The following is a 22,887-nucleotide window of genomic DNA, read 5'->3' on the forward strand; positions in this document are numbered from 1 at the left end:
CTTCAGGATATTTAAGTCCTACGGGATTTATAATCCCTTAGGAGAATAAAAATATCCTACAGGATATATTTTCTCCCTTAGGACTAAAACAATCCCTTAGGAGAAATAAAAGCATTTCCTTTCGGTAAATTCTTATCGTGAAAGAATACGTCGGGTACACTTTGTTACATTCAGGCGTGCTTATATTGCAATCATACAACATCTCCACTGTTTATATTTAAAAAAAAACCCAGCACCAACAAAAGATGAATGGTCGGTTTTTTCTTATTGAACTTACAAAATTTCACCCTGACAATAAATAAGACAACAGTCGTTAGTATTATAACGATATATGAATGTATTTAGGATAATATGGTTGAAAGAAACCTTTTTGTCTTTAAAAACACAAAGTCAAATAGAGGTACGCAACGACGACTTCTGAACGAAATTAACGGCATGTATTTTATAATATTTGATAAGTAGTTTATTTTGTATATGTGTAAGCCGGTAAAGCTTTGATACAGCCAAAATATATTCACTTGATATTATCTAAACAATGATTAATTTTATCTTTAAATTACAATATATTGCAAGACGCCGTACAGATAAAAGTTGTTATTTTGCAATTCGCCGTTCAACGTCCTGCAATTCGCCGTACAATAAACAAACAATGTTTTGGTCCATATTCTTTAAAAACATCTTTATGACAACAAATTTCAGTTGTGTCTCACTATCATAATCTAAAAACGTGTCTGGAAAAATAATGAAAAACAGTTGAATATCTTGCCAATGGGGCGACAGAGGACAATCGACCTCGAAATTTTCAGGTACTAAGTGGCAAGCTTTGGAGTATAACACAAAATCTTGTCTTAATTTTGTACTTATCGGCCTAATAATTTAAAGAATTATATATCAGAATATAATTTCTTAAGCGGTATCCTCATCAAATCAGTAAAAATGCTTTAAATTGAATGAATTCTTACCTTGTTTACTTTTTTTCCCCCATTTCTCTCCGCTTCGTTAGTACCCAATTTCCGGTGGCGATGATACACAGTGATTTTTTGCAAAATCCAATCTTTCATTTGCGCCACAAGGTTATATAATATTTGCGCCAAAAAAATAAAAACTTCATTTGCGCAATTTTATAGGTAACATTTAACTGAAAAGTTTAAAATATAATTCATGATTGCTACATCGTGAATGGTTTTATTAAGGGCATACGATACAGTTACAGCGGAGGTAATGACGTTGCTAACGTAAATTGTTATTTTCACGACATCAAACTGCGACTTATCGGGAAAAGATGCAGTTTTCGACTGTTTGTTATCATTGAAACTGATTTATCTTGAAAACGAGTTCATGGACCCCTCTTTTTTAAAATCACATTTGGTTTGATATTGTATGAAGACTATGTGTACCAATTTTCATGAAAAAGTCAATAATACAATTTCTTTAAATTTGATAAATATACAGCAAAAAATGACGTTATTTTTCTACATTCATGAACATTTGATAAATATGAGTTATTAATAAAAATAAAATGCATATAGGACATTTATATAAAACAGAATTTACAAATAATTTAACAAAAAACAGCTTGTGTTTATCTTTTAAAACAAAAAAGTTATGAATTTCTGTCGAAAGACAAAATACGTCCACAAATCCGAATTTTGAGCAAATATCTGAAATTTCGACCTCAATTTACTCAAAAAGTAGCACATGAAGGTATATTTTTTATTACATATTTGATTAAATCAGGTAAAAAATAGCCTATATGCAAATTAAAATTTCATTATGGGATCAAAACTGTATCGTATGCCCTTAAGTATTCCCCCTAGTTAACCTAGATTTAATTTTTGTGCTGTAAACAAAAATAAATTGAAACGAAAAACGATAAATATTGACAATTATATCTCATGAATGTAAAAAGTAGCATGTCTGACTGTTCATTTTATTTTCTAATAGCCTGAGATCTTGGGCTGATATGCATAAAACCACTTAAGTTAAGTTATCCAATTGTAGTACTAATCTATCGTAGGACATGTAGAAAAATCCGTCCGTTCGGAACAAATCTTAACTTAAGTAGTTTTATGCATATCAGCCCTGGCTCACTGCTCGACAGTAGACGAAGTATTATATTCGGTCAGGATGCCAAGCTAATATTCCTACTATCGGATGGTAATTAGTTATCAAAATTAATCATCGGCGCGCTTATAATTATGTTAAAATACGATTAAAGACCAAGGGCCTGTTTATCGATCGGCCCTAAGAATTTCTTAGAACAGATATTAGGATAAAGTTAGGACCGACTTAAAAGATGTCTCAGCATGCACATCGAAGCTATCTTAGAATTATCTTAGCTAGGATGTCCTAACCTAAGACTTTAAATAATTGTACTTTAAATACAGCCATGCAATACCGGGCCCCAGTTTCACAAAGCTGTTATAGGACATAGCTTAGTCACAGATATATATATATATATAGAGACCACTGTGGATAGTAGACTTGGAATTGATAGTAAATACAAGTTATTTGTAGTATTTTTATGTTCTTATAATACAGAAAAACGCAAAATTAATTGAAATTGATAGAAAACAAAAAATATGCGGATTTTGGAAAAAGGGGGATCCTCAGGGCCAAAAACAATTGTCCTGTCGCAAAGTACTTGGTTTCAGCTAGGAGTTTGAAGGCTTAAGTCACTTTACCCGAGATGGAAATCAACATTATTTGGGACAACAGTAAAGGACCAAGGACGTATATTACTAGCTATACATATGCTATATATCAATGATATTTCAGGACCTTATGAATGCTACAAATGTAGGCAGTTGTTGCATGATGTGATGCTTAAATATGAAGATAAGAACAAGGATCCGGAAATCTAGTTCACAATGTTACTTTAACTTAGTTATTTTCAGGGGACATTCCTGATCAACAAAAGTTAAACCAGGAATCACAGTATAAAGGAGCGACTATTTAACTTCAAAGGGAACGGGATGGGGTTTTGTTTTCTTCCTAAAAAATATATTCTGACCCCCAATTTAATACAAAAAATATTGTGGCCAGGAGGTGAAAAAAAATATTCTGAATTCAGATTTTCCCCATAACTTACAGTGATAAATTTTGAAAAATAGTTTAATCGATAGCATGAAAAAACTAAAATAATCTCAATCAGACAAAACAATCATGATCCCCTCCCAATCTTTGAAGTTAAAAAGTTGCTCTCTTAATGAAATTGTAACGACTATATCTCTGCATAATCATTATCCCGATTAAATCGATATTTGGAATTGATTTTTATAAACTTGGAACGATTCAGTAAAATGACAGTATATTTAAATTTATCAAGAATAGATTACGTTTTCTTTCGATTTTTAAACGAAATGAAATCAGGAAGTGACAAGAGGATAACAACTTTAGAATGAATCCAAATTCATATACAGATTGGTGTTTAACAAAAAGGCGGGAAATTATCAGTTTTCAAATTAAGTTGCTCAGTAAGAAATATATATGTGTCTCTCGTTTAATTTTATACTAAATGATTTCGTATTTTACTTTGCGTAGAACATGATAAAGAAATCACCTGTTTGACTCGTGAAAATATTTTTAAACGTTTTAAAGTTTCATCTTTGTGATCGAAATTGTTGAAAGATTCTGATGAAAAAATATATAAAATGTGACGCAAATACAAGGGACCAGATGAATTATATAATTGGCACAAAGGACATGAAATATAGAAGTAGACTATTTTACAATAAATAATTCAACATTTATAACTACATCTTTAAAAATTACGAATTTATTTAATGGTTTATCGACACGTGCCACATTAAATATTGATTGCCGCCTGTGTAATCGATTGAAATTCATTATCATTCAACCAGGAACAGTTTATTACGCACGTGTATACATACAGTTTGAGCATGTATATGTTATTTCAGCATGTTCTAGTTGTTTTTTTTCACGTGTTTTGTATTTGGTTTATAAAATATAATTAAGGATAAGGTCAAACGAAAATTAAACAAATACTCTATTTATCATAAAAAGCTTCACAAATTCCACAAAAGGTTTGACAAACTTTTGACTTTATACTTTTCTTAATAATGTTAATTTAGACTGTGAAAAAAAACTGAATCCATTTATCGGTTAAATACAGACAAACGAAGTTGTAAAAATATCAATGATCTTTGAAATTTATTAATACATATATTGACTCTAGTTTAAAAATCAAAAGCGATCCCCTAAAACAGCAGTATTTGTAATTCAAACTAGTTTGATGTCACATAAACCCTCCCCTAACCCTGGATAGTGGTGTAACAGTATAACCTAAGAACAAACTATAAAAATCTGTTGAAAAGGGCTCCACTCATCATGCATGCCTATTTGCAAAGATACAAAAAGATTTAACACTATGAACATATAATATAAAGCTGTTTTAGAAACTGATAATTACGTTGAGTAAACTTGAGCGGTCATACTTAGCCCTATTTAGACTAGAAGGTATTCAAACGTGAATGTAGGACAGAAAGTCACAGGACAAAAAGTCACAGACAAAAAGTCACGGACAAAAAGTCACAGGACAAAAAGTCACAATTCAGTTTTGAGATTATTTTTCTTTGAACAAGAAAACCTAATTTTAAAAATACTTTTTTTGTTTTTTCTAGAACTATTATATTTGAAGCAACTTTGTAATTAAATTTATTCAATAAATATCAATAATGATCAAATAATTGTTATGAAAACAGAATGTCAAAGTGGCATGGTACTTAAAGGCTTCATTGTGCCAAGAAATATACCCTTTGCATGATTAAAATTTAATAAGTTTTCATTTTCAAGGCTAATGAACAATTTCCTAAACTTAAAAATGAATATATGTAATAAAAAGAAAATATTTCAAGATCTTTCTCTTATATTTTCAAATAATTGTCAACAAATTATTTGTGACTTTTTGTCCTGTGACTTTTTGTCCTATCAAATTTGTGACTTTATGTACTGTGACTTTTTGACCTGTAACTTTCTGTCCGTTTACCGTGTGACCTTCAAACATAAAAGACTATGATATTTTATTTATAACAGTTGAAAAAAAAAACTGAATTGAGCTCCATTTCATCTTTGACTGCCCTCTATATATTGACTGTCGAATTAACAAATTAGCAAAATATATAGTTCGCACGTGTCATATAAGACGTCAGTTGCTGTATGACCCATAACTCTTAAATTATTTCCATATTCAATCAAAATATTTGAGAATTTATTTCAATTTTGAATCGAATGAGATATATTATGTATGTGGAGCGGGATCTGCTTACCCTTCCCTAGCACCTGAGAGCACCCCTAGTTTTTGGTGGGGTTCGTGTTGCTTCGTCTTTATTTTTCTATGTTGTAGTTTGTGTACTATTGTTTGTCTGTTTGTCTTTTTTCTTTTTAGCCATGGCGTTGTCTGAGTATAATAGTCCCAGATAAGATTCACTGAACACGAAGATTTGGAATTTGTAATCTATCGTGTGTCACGTGCCGGTTGGCACGCGCTGATTAAAAAGTAATTTAACTTCAAAATCAAAATATCTATTGATACTAAATTTCATATTCATTGTTTATATGCTTATATCTTCTTTTATCCATATTATTTGTGCTTCTTAAACACCGTTCAAGTTACCTTAGTGCAAAAACTTTGTTCTTAATGCTACACACTGCTATACGGAGTCGTTCTTTTTTTTTAAAGATATTTAGTCAAACAAAATAATTTTTGGTAAAAATAAGTTCCTGTAAAAAAATGACGGTCTTTTAATTATTTCACTTGTCACATCTTAGCTGACACTTTGTTATTTACAACAAAAGATTATAAAGAACACCTGTGGTTGGTGTAGGTAAATTCAAGCTAATGCCACATTCAAGATGTTTTTTTCTAACGATTCATTAAAAAAAGGGTATGGATGGGGTTTGCAGGATAGAGAATAATGGGTAAAAAGTGCCGAATAGAGGCGAATAAATAATGATTACAGAAAAATCGAAAAAAATAATGAATAGAGAACGATGAAGTGCTAATATATAAAGAATAAAGAAAAAGCCTGAAAAAATAATAGAATACAGTGTTGAAGGACCCCCATACAGACCCTCATAAAATTGACACAAATTTCTTACATCTATTTCATGTTCACACCTAACAGTTTCGGTTTACTCCTGGTTTGCCCACTTTTAATTATATCAATTATCTTTTAGTAAAGAAAACAAAAAAAGATAAAAGGTTTAATGAGCATACAATTGTATAGTCTGTTCCAACTTAGGTATATAGTTTATCAGTGTTTCTTTCTATATTCAGGTATTTCTTTGCTAAAAAATAATAAATAAATCAAATATTTTTTCTCTCAATAATTTGATATCAATTCAATCTATTCCTTTAATATACATGTACGACTAAAGACGAAACAATGACATTCATTTATTAAAGTGTCTTTTAACAAATCATTAGTTTCTGAATGATTTTCATGAAATAAATACTCCAATACAATTTCTCTTTTATTGCAAACATAATTTATACAATAAACTTATATAAATTAAGTTTATTAATTCATTGCACAAGGAAATTTAGAGCACTACGGTAAAATAAATAATACGGGGCACTGTATAGGAAATAGAACATTATATATATATATTTCAAAAGTCACAAAACATTTTATCTACAAAGTCACAAATTGCAGTATTGCACTAAAATGTTCAATTGAAATGAAGACAATCCGATGCTATGTCAGAGTAGTCTATCACGCTAATGAGCCCATGTCAGGATCTGTCTTTCAATAGTTGGAATCTGGTGACTATGTATCTTCGTCTTTTTGGTGGACAGGCTCATCCTGTTGCATACTGGATAATATAACATTCAGTTAATATCTTATAAAGTTTTAAGCACTCCTCAACAAGTAGGGATGGACCAAGAGGTAACACTGTTGCTCGTCTTTTTAATCGAGTGATGTCTTCATTTTCTTTATAAAAAGACTGTTGTCCACATTTTTGTGCCTTTCGCCCAATACATTTGGTAAAGTGGAAGAAGCAGCCTTTCGCGCTTACCCCTGGGAATACTGTCTGTGCTGCGTTGTTGGTTGCGGTCTCGTAATCAACAAAAACTGTTTCTGGGTGAAGTTGTTACTGAAGTTGTTGAACGATGTATCTTTTATTAACTTTTTTCAGAATGTAACAACAATTAAAACTATTCGTTGATAAGTTGTAAAAATAATAAACATTTTTGTACACATTTTTGTCTTTTTTTTTTTTCTATTTGTCAAATTCAATACATTTTCCTACATAAATTATATCAAATAAAAAATATCTTTGCACATATTTCATTGATTTAATAGCAGAATGAAGTATCTTCATAAAAAAATTACAGGTTTGTCAAAATTAATACATATTCCTGCCAAAAACTATATCAAATATAAAAAAAATTTTGCAAATTTTCCTTGATTTAACAGCAGAATATTGTATCATTTTTAAATTTTTACAGGTAAAATATAGGTGAAAAATATGACTATAATTCAGATATAAACTATAATTGTTAAAACAACAATCACCCCTATGTTTACATATGCATGTAATTAAGAGTGGGCAAACCAGGATGACACCACAGTTTCTGGGTATATACACATGATTGGGTTTGAAAATTTTAATCTGGTAATTGAGATTAAATATAAATAAAAATATGAAGACGTTAAAAAAATATTTAAACCCTTTTCATGGACTTTTTCCCAATGTGTACAATTGGATGATATTTTCTAACATATTTGTGACTTTTATCCTCTTAATATCAAATATGTGTGGCTTTTCCCGCATCATAAATGTAAATCATGTATAGAAATATTACTGGACAAGAACGATTTAATTTTAGATGGGGGAATAAATCTTACCAGAGACATATACATGTATACACATATATGTGTATATATGTCTCTGATCTTACTAAATGAAATTTGAAATTAGATCGTACGATTTTTTTTTTCACAAATAAGCTATCGCTATAAAGATAAAAGCTTTAAAAAATAATTATTTCAGAATTCCACTCGTTCAAGAAATGTTTTACTGGACAAAAATGAGTTTTAATGGCGCAATATTTTTTTTAAAAATAAAATTTGCATATGTAAGCTGTCTACTAATAATGTTCAACTCAATCAGGAGTTTCAAGAAATTTAGGCGAAAAAAAACGATTTAAGTCTATGCAAAAAACTAAGTTGCGAAGCCTACTTTGATATTCTATATATTAACAAAAATAGTGATTCTTTTTGTAGATTTAGATCTTTGAACACAAACATTTCTATTGAAACTTGTAGATGGCGAATTAATCAGAGAACATTTTATTTGTACTTTATGTAATTCCGGTGATATTGGCTACGAGTTTCATGATGTTTTTGAATGTTCGGCAATAGGCAAAAGTAGACAAAAGCTGTAAAAACGGGGCTTTAATCTTTAAGAACGCCACATTTTATATTTATAATGATTTCGATCTATATTTTTTAACCTTTTCAAATGAAATAAATTGAATGGAACATTTTCCGACTTTGTGAAGATTTCTCAATTGGCTTCAATTATTACAAACAAAACGATAAGTTTATTTAACATTTTTGCAAAAACAGTATATATGTTTATTACTTTTCAAAGGAACCCTTTTTAATGGTTTACCAAGTTTACTTGTATGTGTTAATTAACATCACTTATCACAGTGAGGGCATTCATCTACGTTGAAAAAAGGGATAAGTTGGGGTGGTAATAGCTTACCGTAAGATTTTAATCATGGTTCAACTTTATTCTAGTGACTTTTATCCTTGCCAAAGATGAATCTTATTCAAAACGGACGTAATTTTTCAGCAAGGTTAACTGTCGAGCGGGAAAAGTCAAGAGAGGACAATATTTCTATACTCAAGTCAACTCTTTGGATTCAAATAAAAGGGGATAAGGGTGAATATTGATGAGACAACAACCCAACGACACAGACAATCAAGAAATTTAGAGTCAAAATGCAGTATTTTATAATAGAGAGATTCCTATACAAAATAATAAGCTAAAAACCGCCATGTATAAATAAAGCAAGGAGGTAACTAAATATTACCTATCACTAAAGATATCCCAACAGGCACAGAAATGTTTTGTGTGGATGAAAAGTTTAACCATCCCATTTTTTAATCTCAATCAGTGGAAATCAAAACAGGTACATGAAATAAAAAATCAGTACAAGAAAAATACTTCACTATATATATATTAACGGTAGAGTAGATGATGAACGTGGATGATGGCTTTATGTCCAGCGGCAAGTTAAATGCATGAATGATCTAAACGAGATTGACCCGGCCGGGGCTGGAACCCACGACTTCCCGCACTAGAGGCAAAAATACTACCACGAGAAATCCGAAGCTGTCAGAAAAATAGAATATCATACCAAAAAACTAAAGTGCAATAAATAATCCAATCTCAAAGCACTCTCCCTTTTACTTAAGTCAGCTAAAAGTATTTAACCAACTGATATCATTGAAAACGTCATTTGAATATCAATGGTTGACTTCAGAGTAGATTTCATGCACGAACGCTTTCTGCACATTAGGTACTCTTGCAGCAATTATTTGAGGGATCCGTGTGTGGCCAGCTGTTGCAAGGCTAAATTTCTTTTTTTTATTCCAATATACCCTCATTTTTTAGTGGCACTCCAAGTTTCATGTCCATCCTCACAGTCGACCTTTTATTTTTTGCTATGAAGAGCCTACTTATTATATTTATAATTAATGTGTTCTCGTTATGAACATATATGAAATATTTGCCACAAGACGTAGAACAAACAACATTTATCAAACAACTTCATAAATAATTCCTTGTAAACAGTATACGAAGGCAAGATATTGCGCAATGCTATAAAGTAATATTTCCATGTATATGTTTCGATAATTATGGAAAATTTAACGGCTTTTTTCAGTTATCTCCTTGAAAACCACTACACGAATGAACAGTAATATCTATTTCTTTTTTAATTTTTTTTCTTTCGTTCTTAGATCTACTGTTCACGGTCTATCATATAAGATTATGTTAATTTATTATGGAACTAAGACATGTAAGAATAGATTTTCAAGGGGCGATTTCTTAGTTAAGACGTGTGAAGGAAATGACGGAAGACTAAAATAAAAGTGTTCATTTTCATGTAATACATTGTATTTCAATTTAAGAACGATTGTCAATCTTGCCAAAATATCTCATCTATACCAGTTTTGATCGAGCCACTCAAACCTACATTACTAGATTCTACATATATCACATTTAGGCCTTTTTAATACGATTTTATTCGTTGAAGTTAACAGGCACAGTTTTGAATTAAAACAAACAAACAAAACACTATTTATTAATCAATTGGACTGGACAGAGAACATTTATTACTTTTTGCATTTGCTTGTCACGTAGTGCAGGCAAACAACATAATTAAAACCACACTGAACATTTATCTGAATATTCTCAAGGACCCTGTGCATCTAGGTCTTTTTGATAAGAAGTTGTGTTACAATCTGTTTAAATCTTTAATTGTTGGAGGAGATTTACTTAACTGTTTTCGTATGGTATGGTCTTTATAAGATTTCAAGGTCGTCAATAACATGCATGAAATATTTGCCACTAAACGTTCAGCAAATATCAATGAAAAAAATCCATGAACGAAACGGAAATAACCGAAAATAGCCATTGGATATATTGCATTAACGACAACTTTATATGATATTGAAATGTCATTCATTTTGTTTAGTACGATTCACCAATAAGAATGAAAAAATAATGATTTGATAAAAGTAAATCATTTCGGAATCGCTGTGATATACACGAGACTGCAATCCAACAATACAAACTAAACAGTTTTTATTGTCTTAATATCTTTCCTATTGATTTATGATGCTCCTTAGTCTGGACCACACAAATTATTTGCATTGACAATCATAACAGTATTGTAAACGTTTGTAAAATACCAACAAAACTGACAAAACCATCTTAGATGACAAAACGTATCCAAATTTTATCCTATCGGAGAAAAAAATAATCCTATAGGACAAAGTTTATCCTAAGGGAGAACAAAGTATCCTACACGACAAAATTTATCCTAAGGGAGAGAATAAAATCCGGTAGGAGAAAAATTATCCTATGGGGAAAAAAAACATCCCACAGGACAAAATAAATCCCTTAGGAGAAAAAATAATCCTAAGGGACATTTGTTTCTGAGAAATAGTGTTTCATGATAATCCTATAGGATAAAAAAAATCCCATCGGATTTAATACTTTTTTTGAAAATCCTACAGGATTTTAAATCCCGTAGGATATTAATTTTAATCTATAGGAGATAAATTTTTCTATAGGATAAATAAATCCGATAGGATTTAAATATCCCATAGGATATTGAAATATCCTACAGGATTATGACTTTATCCCATAGGATTTCTCAAAATCCTGTAGGATTTTTAAAAATCCTATGGGAGAAAATAATATACTACAGGATTTTGTCACTGTTTTCATTCCAATTGCCGAACCAGGCGAGCCACACAATTTTTTTTTTTTGTATTGTGTTACATATCCCCAGGGGTACATTATTGCCAAATTTGATGATTCTACCGTTAAAAAAAGTGTGGTTCCAATTTGCACTCATGAGAAGTGCAAATTAATCCAAGAACATGTTTTTTATATATTTTGTATTTATGAACTGAAATGTTGGTTTTGTTATGACAGCTTATATTAAAGTACTGAACTCATTTTCATGGATGTTAACAAATAGGACAATGTCATATTAATCTTTGGTCGATTCAATAAAGTCGTATTTGGAACAATGAATGTTTACTAAATACAATTTAGAGTGTTAGGAAATCAAATACGTTGGGTTTTCGAAAGAAACAAACACAGAGAAAAGATAGCGAGCGGGTAAATAAATACCATAGGTAAAAAAAAAAACAAAAAAAAACAGACAACACCATAGCAAAATCAAAAGAAAACAAAAACACAAAATGACAAACAATAGTTCACAGAATACACTACACAGAAACTAAAGATATAGTTACACGAACCATACAAAAATTGGTGATTATCTCATGAGAGCGGAAGGGTAATCAGTCCATGTCCCACTAATGACACCATCGTGCTACTCATGGCGATATTACACTTATCTATCTATATATGCAAGCGCTGTTTGATTGTTGCTACACAGTAAGGTACGCAATAGGAAGATTTAAAACATCTCTTTTGTCGTAAACTTGTGTACCTCGTTGTCGACTCTTTGATGTTAAAAAGGGTATCAAGTGGACTAGATTTTATCTGGTGTATTTTTTATTTCATGTTCTATGGAATGGATGCTATCAAAATAGTCACCCAACTTTGAATTGTTCAGATTGAATGTCATCAGATGTATCGCAGAATATCAGTCAAGAATTACTGCAAGGTTCTTTTTATTTACCTTATAACACGCTGACAAGAAGAGATTCCACAATGTAGGCAATTGTCTTTAAAACACAAAACAAATATTTTGAAAATTCAAGCATCTTAAAAATGTCAGTTTCTGAGACCTTTTTTTCTTAAATCAGAGTGGATTTCTTAATAAGCGGGATTTGTCCTCTCCTAAAATGAAATGTTTGAATCGTCATTTGCAATTCTCTTTTCGAATCTTTCTATTGGAAACAAAATTGTACACTCATATATATAAGATCATTTTTATTTAAAAAAAATGTATCTCTAAAATTGTGATGGACTACAGTAAGAATAACATTAAAGGTAACTCACCATTAACGCTGGAAAGACAAAATAAACCAACAATGGCTACTAGTCCTGTAATGCAGAATATTGAGTGTTATGTTTATGCATAAGAATATCATCATGGATGAAGTTAATGCACATTTAAGAACTTACATATGTGTTATCATTTAAATTATCACATGAATTAACAGTTAAAACAATATTAGATAATGATCAATTAAGAGAAATACATTCTGTTTTATTTGCTGATTTGTTAATGATATAGTGGGCTTTCAAAGTTTATTAGTTAGTTCTATATGTATTTCTTGTATTAATTTAGTATAACATGTTTAATGTTGTATTGTTTATAATTCATCGATTGAACGACAACAATGATAATAATGTAATAATAATAATATTAATTATAACCGCATGTCACGATGATATATATTTGCTGTTCTGTTTTAAGTTTATCGTCACCTTAAATAATTGTATCTCCGCAACTTTGATGATTGATTTACCTTTAGCCTATAAGAAAGAGGCATGTTTTGACTCTCTTATTTGTAAAATATATTGAAAAGATAGAAAGAAATGTAAAGCAATATAATATATATATATATATTTCATGGTTAAAAACAGTTTACTGAATTTAATTTGGTTTACTTATGAAAAACTAGCGCACTGGTATTAAAAAAAAACTATCTGGTTGAAACCTATTGAAAATTGTTTTGGCCTATTAGTGATAGTCGTGCTTTTGCCAAATCTAAATGTGAGATGGCATCTGTTAGACTCGAAACTGTGAGATTTTAAAACTCCCAACTGGAAGAGAGGTGTTGTTTTGATTGTTTTGATATTGTTGAAGATGAAAATCATGAAATTTTATGTTGTCCGCTTTATAAAATTTTACAGGCTCTCAGAAAATGGTATTTTTTTGCATTTAATATTAGGTGTCAAAACCAGTAATTTTTATTCTGAAAAAAAAACGAACTTTATATTGTAAATAATACTACAATTGTGCTATATAATTAAAAATTCATGAATTATCTTAAGTGTACAATATACATGTTGTTTTTGTTTCTATCGTCTCTCATAAATCTGTACAGATTAGATTGTTTCTTGTAAAAGCAAATGTATCTCTGGCGATTGTATATTTGTATGCATGGTTGAGCAGACGTAAGTAAAATATTCAATTGACAGTAATCAAAGATCTTACTACAGTATTAAATTGATAACATTTAGAAAAAGTTACATGTGATGGTCGTTCGGTGGTTCCTACTTAAGGCTATATTTTATGCATATTTAAATTTATTTATATACGTTATACTTATATGTAAGTAATTTCATCAAGCTTATTTTTCTAGCAATGATATATCTAGCTGTAAATGTGTTTATCCTATATCTGATCATCTATTTCATAAAAAGTTGAATTAGTCATAATGTCATGTTTTGTTATTGTTAATATTATTATTGTTATTATTATTGGAAGCAATTTTATCTTATTGGTTAGTTTCAATTCTGGTTATTTTGTTCTATTTACTTATATGTTAATACCTATCTTTCCGCACTGTTACTAAATAGATCTTTAGTATATGAAATTATTTCTTTCTGTAATTATGGCAATTCAAATATGTAATTTAGTCTTTCTTTTATCGCATAAAACACGCATTCAAAAGAATTATCCAATAGATAAACTATAGTCAAAAAAAATATCTGAACTTTTGATGATGATGAAAATAACACTTTATAAATTTGGTCATTAGGAACAATTAACGTTAACAATTTGAAAGCGGAAATGTGTCAAGAACTCGAAACGTGTGAAGCTAAATGACCAAAGGGAAGTCTAAACACAGTGGCTTAAATCCATCTAAGGTAAACCTTGCCTGAGAGATTTGGAACCCTTGTTTTTTGATAAATAAAAGTATCAACTTTGCAACATATTAATCAACCTCTACAAAATTCTCTAAATAATTCTCTGAATAACGTTTACTGTTCTACTTTCATCATGAACATCAGCAGCATCAAATATTTCATGTGGATTTTAATTTTATCGGAAAAGATGATGACGTGTAGAATTTACAAAACTTACCAGTAAATAAGGCGTGTCCTCCGGCCATTTTAACTGTAAAAAAGAAGTTAAACATAACACAGGGTTGAATTTGTGTTTATCCTCTCTTACGCTGTTCCGATATACCGTGTTCAGTCCGTTCAGTCATGTCAAGATAAAAAAGACAGATTGTTCTAGCGTTCGATTAAGACTTGATCAGACCACGTTCAGATCAAATCAGACCAAAGGAAAAAATGCTGTTTAGATTTGTAAGATCGTGTTCAGTCGTGTTAAGGTTTTAAATATTCAAATGCAAAACGGGCGACCCTTTCGTAATGTTTATCGGGGGTTGCTCCCCCTTGATGTGGTCTTTTAATGCAATATTGTATGTCTATTTAATTAAATAACGTATGCAAACTTACAATTCATTTTTTTTTTCTGATAGAATTTTTAACATTTAATTAGTTATATAAGGAAAGTATAATTGTTGTAACCCGAAAAGTGTGCAAGTCAAAAAAACTTTCAGTCGTGCTTTCTGGCATTAAGTAATAATGTATTTATTCATTCCGTCTGTAAAGATATAATGATTAGTAATATATCTCAAAAATGTTCTTAGACATTTTCGTCTGTAATGTAAAATAATTGTTCTTAGCCATATACATATTTGTCAGGGAAAATATATTCTGAGTATCTGATTTACTTTTTTTTTTAATTTTTGACAGATGACAGATGTTTGGTAAAAGTTATTTACATTTCAATAAACGGATTATCTGAGCAGTCAACCGAAACGGATTGTCACACACTATCTATATAATCATAAATGAATTGTGACTTTTTGTCCTGTGACTTTTTGTCCGTGACTTTTTGTCTGTGACTTTTTGTCCTGTGACTTTCTCTTATATATTCAAACATTTGTCAACAAATTATTTTGTGACTTTTTGTCCTGTGACTTTTTGTCCTATCAAATTTGTGACTTTCTATCCTGTAACTTTTTGTCCTGTGACTTTCTGTCCGTTTGCCGTTAAAAAGGGACCTCCCGCACTCAGGGAGATTGGTTGATTGTTGGTTGCTTAGCGTCCAGTGGCAATATTTCATGTATGTTCAGGACGAGAACAAATGAACAATAAATACAATAGGTAGGTTCAGTAATAGAGGTCAACTGGGTTGCAGGTCGGCAAAATTGGACTACCACGGGAAAATTTAGCCTTGCAACAGGCCACCCACGGACCCCTCAAAGAGTTCTTGCAAGGGTTCTTAACGTGAAGAGAGCGTGACACGCTCTCTACACGAGGCATCGGATTTAACGTCCCCATTCTGACCGGACTTGGCTGCCTACTTGATACATTCCGCAAAGCCAAACGGACGCCCCACTTTTGCAATGGTTTTACTGCCGGTCGGAAGAAGACCTGTAGTGACCGTATTTCTATTCCCCAGTCACCCTTGGGGATCACTCAGGGAGAGAAAGCTGCCGATACTATCAATGCTAATTGTTAGATAGAATGATGATTACATAAGTCATTCTCAATTTTATATTTATATAATCAAAATATGCATGCTGGTGCTTAAAAAAACTGTTTTAAATGTTGAATTTAAGAAATGCTCTGATTTCAAAAATTAAATCTTTCTCTTTTGCTTTCGATTGATATCATCCTGCATATCATGTATATTGTTCGCTGAACATTCAACGATCATACCCAAGCATCTATAGACAAAAATAAATAAACCTGTTTTAAATTATGTACATTGGAAATCATGAATCGTGTGTCGTGTTCGACCGGTAATCCTTTAATCTATAAAATAGTCGTAAATTACTATTAATATAAATATTCTTTTGCATCTAAGTAACTCTATGTGCGTGTTTGTGCCACATTTCTTAGAAAGATGTGCATACATTTTAATTTTATTTCAACAAAATTTCCTTATTCAATTTGCTACTCGTCTACAAAAAGAAACATTTATTGTTTCATTTTTGCCATCGAAGTTCTTGTTATGTCTTTTATGATCTCTCAGGTAAAATATCAAGAAGAATCCAGAGTTTTGCATGTACATGGACGGTTGTGAATTAATGATCAGTTTTACTTTATGGAAAGCTCATTTCACTAGATGGTAGTACACACTTGTATTTTATCCTTAGTCTGTCTTGTAATAATTTATAGTTTAAGGAGCATTCTAATATTTTGCTAATAGATAAAGAATAATGAAAAATTGTTAACGATTGCATTCAGGCAGAGAGAAACATATATTTTGTTTGATTTCAAATAATTGCAGAAGGTTTTTAGTACGGACATACAACTTTTCTTAATCTTTCCCAATTTGCAAATATAATTTGGTGTTTTTTTTCTGCACACGGTAGATGAGAATTGTATGATCTAACTTTTTTCAGAGGTCTGTCAAATCTTGACAATATGATGTTCCCGGGAAACACACGTTGCTATATAGAATTCTTGCTAAATTCAGAAACTTTCAGTACGGTCATATTTTATATTTCGCCGTTTAAAAAGAAAGTGTAAAAATAAGAAGGCGAAAACGGGAAAGGGGGAGGGTTGTTACACGACGTTGATGTTAAACGAATAGAAATTATCTACAGAGACGTATGCTATCTAACTTTTTTTCTTCAAATATCGAATACACAATCAAATCTCTAACTTTACCATGTTTGCAGTATTTTTTTTATTGACAGGTTTCTGAATGCATTTGATTGTACACAAGTTTAATGTAGGCGTGGCGATCTATCACTTTTATTCAATCAGCTCTCTTATAAAACAAACCTGTATGCGATGATGCTTGAACACTGTCGACATAGTTTTTTTTCAATGAATTGATCATCAAAAGGTCATTGCTACTGTGGGCTTGTCATATAAGAAATAGACAACATTTATAAATATATATATTAAGAATAAAAAAAGTAATGAAAAAGAAATATTATTAAACATTTGATGGAAATTTAGACTAATTCATCAGCATGTGATATACAGATGAAGAAATAACGCCTAATTTAGAGAGGGTAAAACAAATTTGATGATAAAATTATATATTTTCCAATCAAAGGGGAAGCGTACGCGCTGTTTGCTACCTTAATCCGCCACTGACCTAGCAATTACGACATAGTTAATCCATTAACAACTTTGTAAACAAAAACATAGATAGAAAGCTCAATTTAGAATCACCAAATAATTGAAATCGGATTTTGGATTAGTTTTGAGCTCAATGGAATTTATTTAGACTTTTTTTAATATTTATCCTTTATGGTGACTATTTTTTTAGATCGAATTTAATGAGGTTTATATCAAGTATGTGCCAAAACCGGAAAAAAATATAAGTTGCAAATCAACCAGACTTCGTTTGGATGTGACATATCTTTAAATTTAATACTGTTGAAATATTGTGGGAGGAGGGGAGAAGTTAAAGACTGCAAAGGAAAACTTTTTTCTGTTAACTATGTACTATGAATTTAGGTACATCTATCAACGAGTAATCTTCCTCTGAATCATGGCTTGAGGGAAAGAAAAGCAATGAATCAATATTCAATAACCCTTTAAGTTATGATTTGTCATAAACTGATTTAAAAGTAATCAAACGGAACTCAAACTGTAGGAGATGTGGGTTATACGTCAATATGACAGCAATCAATTAAATCAACTGTTTACAAAACTTTGAATTTTTCGAAAAACTAAGGATTTTCAACCCCAGGAATAGATTACCTTTGGTTGCATTTGGCAACACCTTTCAGAATTTGTGGTCGTCAATGCGCTTCAGCTTCGTACTTTATTTTGCCTTTTTCTATCTTTGGATTTAAATAAAAATACATATCATACTACACCAAAACTTTATTTATTTATTTATTGCATAAACTGAATTACATTTGTACATTAGTATTGACTTGGATGATGTCAAGATAGCTTACAAAATCTAAAAAAAAAAATTTATGTAGATGATATTTCAACCAAATAGTTTACCGGATTTGTTTTCTCTCAATCGATTTATGACTTTTGAACACCTGTATATTACTGTTGCCTTTATTTACATTTAACAGAAAAACAAATATGAACATGAATAAGTGTAACTAACCTTAAGGTTGGATCGTGAAATGTAAACTTCTTATAACACTTTGTCTTATATAATCCTTATCTTACTCCAGTTGCGTCATTTATCTTTTTAAATGTTTAACGAAAGGAATCAAATTGAATTGAGAAACACGTTCTTATATACGTTTAGGAAAAAATAGATGTTTCAATGCTTCTGTTGTAATTTCAATAAGAATAGGGGAGGCTAGATTATTTGATAGTTTGGTCAAATATGAACATTTTTTGGCGTAGAGTCTAAAAGAAATGAGGACAGTTTTCCCAAGAGGTTATTGTATTAAGAATCCGTTTACCCCTGAACATATTATTAAATTAAAATGACGCTTCAGTACGATTCGGAAATTTTCTGACAAATAATCCTACACCATTACTGATTACCCATCAGCACGCGCGACGAGAGACAAAACAAAAGACAGAGGAAGAAAGAATAAGAGAGGTATTAGATTGCACATCTTTGCTAACCTCTTGGTATCTTCTGTATTGTTACTGTTTTGACTAAATGGAAAGTTGTAAATGGAGAGAAAACACTTAAATGACCGCTTCACACTTTAAAAACAAAATGACATAACACAAGGAATCACATGCATCTAAAAAGGTAAGTTGAATATCACGAACTATGAAAGGACGAGGTTATATTGACTTTCTTTTTTTGAATTTGTCTTTGAGTTTGGAAATTTTATTATACGTTTTTATAACTACGGATCAGCTAAGTATCCGTTGATAATTCTTTTCCAAAGATACTTGCAAACACCTAATATTTCCTTCTATTCTGATACTCTAATATGAGGATATCCTGATAACAAATACAGTTACAGGTGTACAATATGACATCAGAGATCTGTATGCTACGTATTACAATTATTTGGGGTATAATGTATAACATGGTCGATACTTGGATATCTACGCATACCCTTCAGGACCACTGGCATTCATGTGAAGTTTAGGATGGTGCTTATTTCTCAATGTTTGCATGTTTTCGGAACTCTTTTGTCTATTTTTCTTTTTACCGTCTTGATTTTGTCTGTCCTATCTATCTATGATATTGATGTGTTTTCTTAATTTTGTCTTGTGTGACGATAAAGCAAATCTTCACTAATACTTTTAGGACTAACGTCGTATAAAGTTTTCAAATTGTGATAAGATTTTCAAATCAGAATAAAATAAAGCTAGTGTGGTAAAAATTGATACGAACAATGAAACTAGAAACATATCTATAGAATTTTTTTTTTTTTTTTTTTTTTTTTTTCCTTTGATTCGATATGATGAGTTAAGCACTTTTCAACTGATTTAAATAGTTTGTTCTTATGTTGTACTGTTACACAAACTGTCTTAAGTTAGGGGATAGTTGGTGTCTTCAAACATGTTTAATCCCGTCACATTCTTTAATTTCCTGTCCCAAGTCGAAGTATGTAGTTCTGTGGTTGTCGTTGCTTCATGTCTGTCATATTTGTTTTTTCGTAAATTGTTTTGTTATAAATTAGGACGTTAGGTTTCTCAATTGAATGTTTCATATTTTTCATATCGGGGCCTGTTATTGCCAACTATACAGTATGGGTTTTTCTCATAGTTCGGTTGCCTATATTTGCTTACAACCACTTTCATTTGAACTTTGGTGGATAGTTGTCTCATTGGCAATCATACCAAACCTCATTAATTTTATAAATAAGTTTTGATGGTTGGCTATTCAACTAACATACAAATAAATAATTTTAATAAGATGTCTTTTCAAGAAGGAGGAATTAGTGTTAATAGCTATGATACTTCAGATGTGTTAATACAGGCTTTATATTTTTTCTTAGTGTGATATAGAAATTATGATAATGATGGGTGTATGTTTTTAATACCTTTCGTCAGTTACTCTAAATTACTCTCCTTGTACTGAATTTTTCTTCTTCAAATATGCAATCAGAAGTTAAAACAAAGAATATTTTAAGATGAATGACATATTGTCAAAGTTGGTTCTTTATAAGTTAGCATGACTTGATTCACCGTTACACTATATCTTTTACACAAATGATCACAGACATGTTCCCGTTTTTCATTCTGTGTTCAAGTTTTGTCATTGATTTCTTTTTACTTGTCATATGCAACACATTTGGTGGCAGCCTCTTAAATCACGTAAGATCTTTCAGATGGAGGCTTGTTTTTTGGGGTACGCAAAGGTCATTCTTCTGTTTAACGTTTTGTCAATCATAATAGTTTGCCTTAAATTTGATTCTTCATTTAACAATTATAGTGTTATCCGTCCTTATTATGGTATTTTATTGCTTTCATATCATTTCTTATTTTGAAATTGTAGTACCATATGTTTTAGATGCCTAGAAAATGTAAGAATGAAATTCAAAACCATTTTATTATACAATGTTGAACTGAAGCAGTATGTTTGTGTAATCAATCCTTCCTTGTGTTTCTTAACCACAAATAGTTGAGTTGTGACATATCTGAGCTATAAAAGAAAACACATTAAATATGATTAAAAAATATGTTACTTTCAAATAACTTTACATAAAATATGTTTTTCATAAACACATGCTGCACCACGGTTTTCATTTCATACGTGTTTGTGCTAAAACTGGATTAGGTTTATCAAACTTAGAAGAACCATTTGCCAAGTAGCCAGTGCTTCGTTGTTTAAATATTTTGAATGATAGTTTTGTATGTATATTTCAAAATTTAAAATATTATATAATTGTGCATATACTAAAGTTTAACTCCCTGGAGGAAAATTAGACTTGGACGGTAATGGCTTTTCTATAAAGGCCTTTTTGAATTTAACTTCTCAAACAATGTATTATACTTTTGGCTTTCATAAAGGCGTACATAATAATAGTTATACAATAAAAACGTAATTGAATACATTTGTTTTCTACAATTTACGTAATGAATATATGTTAGAATCAAATACAAATTAATTTTATATGCAAAAAAGTCAAAATGGATTCAAAATATGCATTTCGAGAGTAACCGTAATTTCTGAGTGCAGCATTGCACATTCGAGGACCTCATTTATTATAGGATTTTTTAATTTTGCTTTAATCTTGATCAATGCTTTAAACAATTACATTTTGGGGGAATATTGAAGCATTATGTTCTGTAATTATATCTGTTTACATTTTGTATGTAAAGAAGTTAAAAACGACATCATCATCTGTTAAAATATAAATTGTATAGATAATGTTTAAAGGAAGAATGCAATCTATTAACAGATGGTATATCCAAACATTAAAGTTGTGATTTTGGTGCATTTATACATTTTTAATCCAAGATATGCTTAAAAGTTACAACAAAAGAAGAAAAAAAATTGTACAAAATATACTAATTTCATCATGGTTTGTTGTTATGGTACAAAATGTAACTCATTAAATTTGAAATATGTTTTTTTTTCTTGAATACGTATCACCATAGGCATGTAAAGGCTGATTTAAGATCATTTATTATTAGTTTAAAATTTGCTCTAAATTTGGGTCTTGACAACCCTACCCCTTTAAAATGTTTGCTCCTCCTGAGTTATTCCATTTTGTTCAGTTATTTTCTTTTATAGTTTAAAACTGTTTGCCCTTTAAGAAATTACCATCTTACTTTTAATTACTTCCGAGCATTGGTCTTTGTTACAACTTAAAGTATCACAGCAGGCAGAGCATAGCGTAATATCTCCGTGGTCGGCTCTTCTACCTGTAGACACTGTAGTATGAGTGCTTTTATATTCTTTCAAAGTTTTATCACATATCTGCAAAATCATACAACATTCTTATATTGATTTGGAGGATAACATATAATTGTAAAATACAAAATTTCATGCATATCAATATATATAATGATATTATCAAGTATATGTATGTCAGCACGAAACGATGTATATTTAATTTGAATCAAGTTTATTTTATCGAATAGTTAACAAAAATAAAATTTACTACGGGAAGTTTTATTGTCTTTTAATTGGTTGCTGAAGGCCTTCGAATATTGAATTTCGAACTTAGTATCATAATTTCAAATTAAGATACAACATATTTAATTTTAATCTCAAACCTAAATATTTTACGTATAAAAATTCGACAATTAATA

The 22,887-nt window shown here is 30.5% G+C and overlaps 1 protein-coding gene across 3 annotated transcripts in view; it reads right to left on the reverse strand.

Annotated features, from left to right (window-relative positions):
• The window catches only part of LOC127708048 (uncharacterized), a 68,298-nt gene that overhangs the window by 38,084 nt on the left and 7,327 nt on the right, over nt 1-22,887 (reverse strand). For 2 of the 3 annotated variants that reach the window (XM_052212845.1, XM_052212842.1), the window contains exons 9-10: nt 22,405-22,552; nt 21,160-21,271 (exon numbers count right to left, since the gene is read on the reverse strand). The exons of the other annotated variant lie outside the window; for it this stretch is intronic. In XM_052212845.1, coding sequence (XP_052068805.1) covers nt 21,237-21,271; nt 22,405-22,552 — 183 coding nt within the window. In that variant the 3' untranslated portion in view covers nt 21,160-21,236. Of the gene's footprint in view, nt 1-21,159; nt 21,272-22,404; nt 22,553-22,887 lie in introns of those variants that run through there. 3 annotated transcript variants of the gene reach the window in all.

Source organism: Mytilus californianus, unplaced genomic scaffold (genome assembly GCF_021869535.1).
Source record: "Mytilus californianus isolate M0D057914Y unplaced genomic scaffold, xbMytCali1.0.p SCAF_7, whole genome shotgun sequence".
NCBI classification, from domain to species: Eukaryota; Metazoa; Mollusca; class Bivalvia; order Mytilida; family Mytilidae; genus Mytilus; species Mytilus californianus.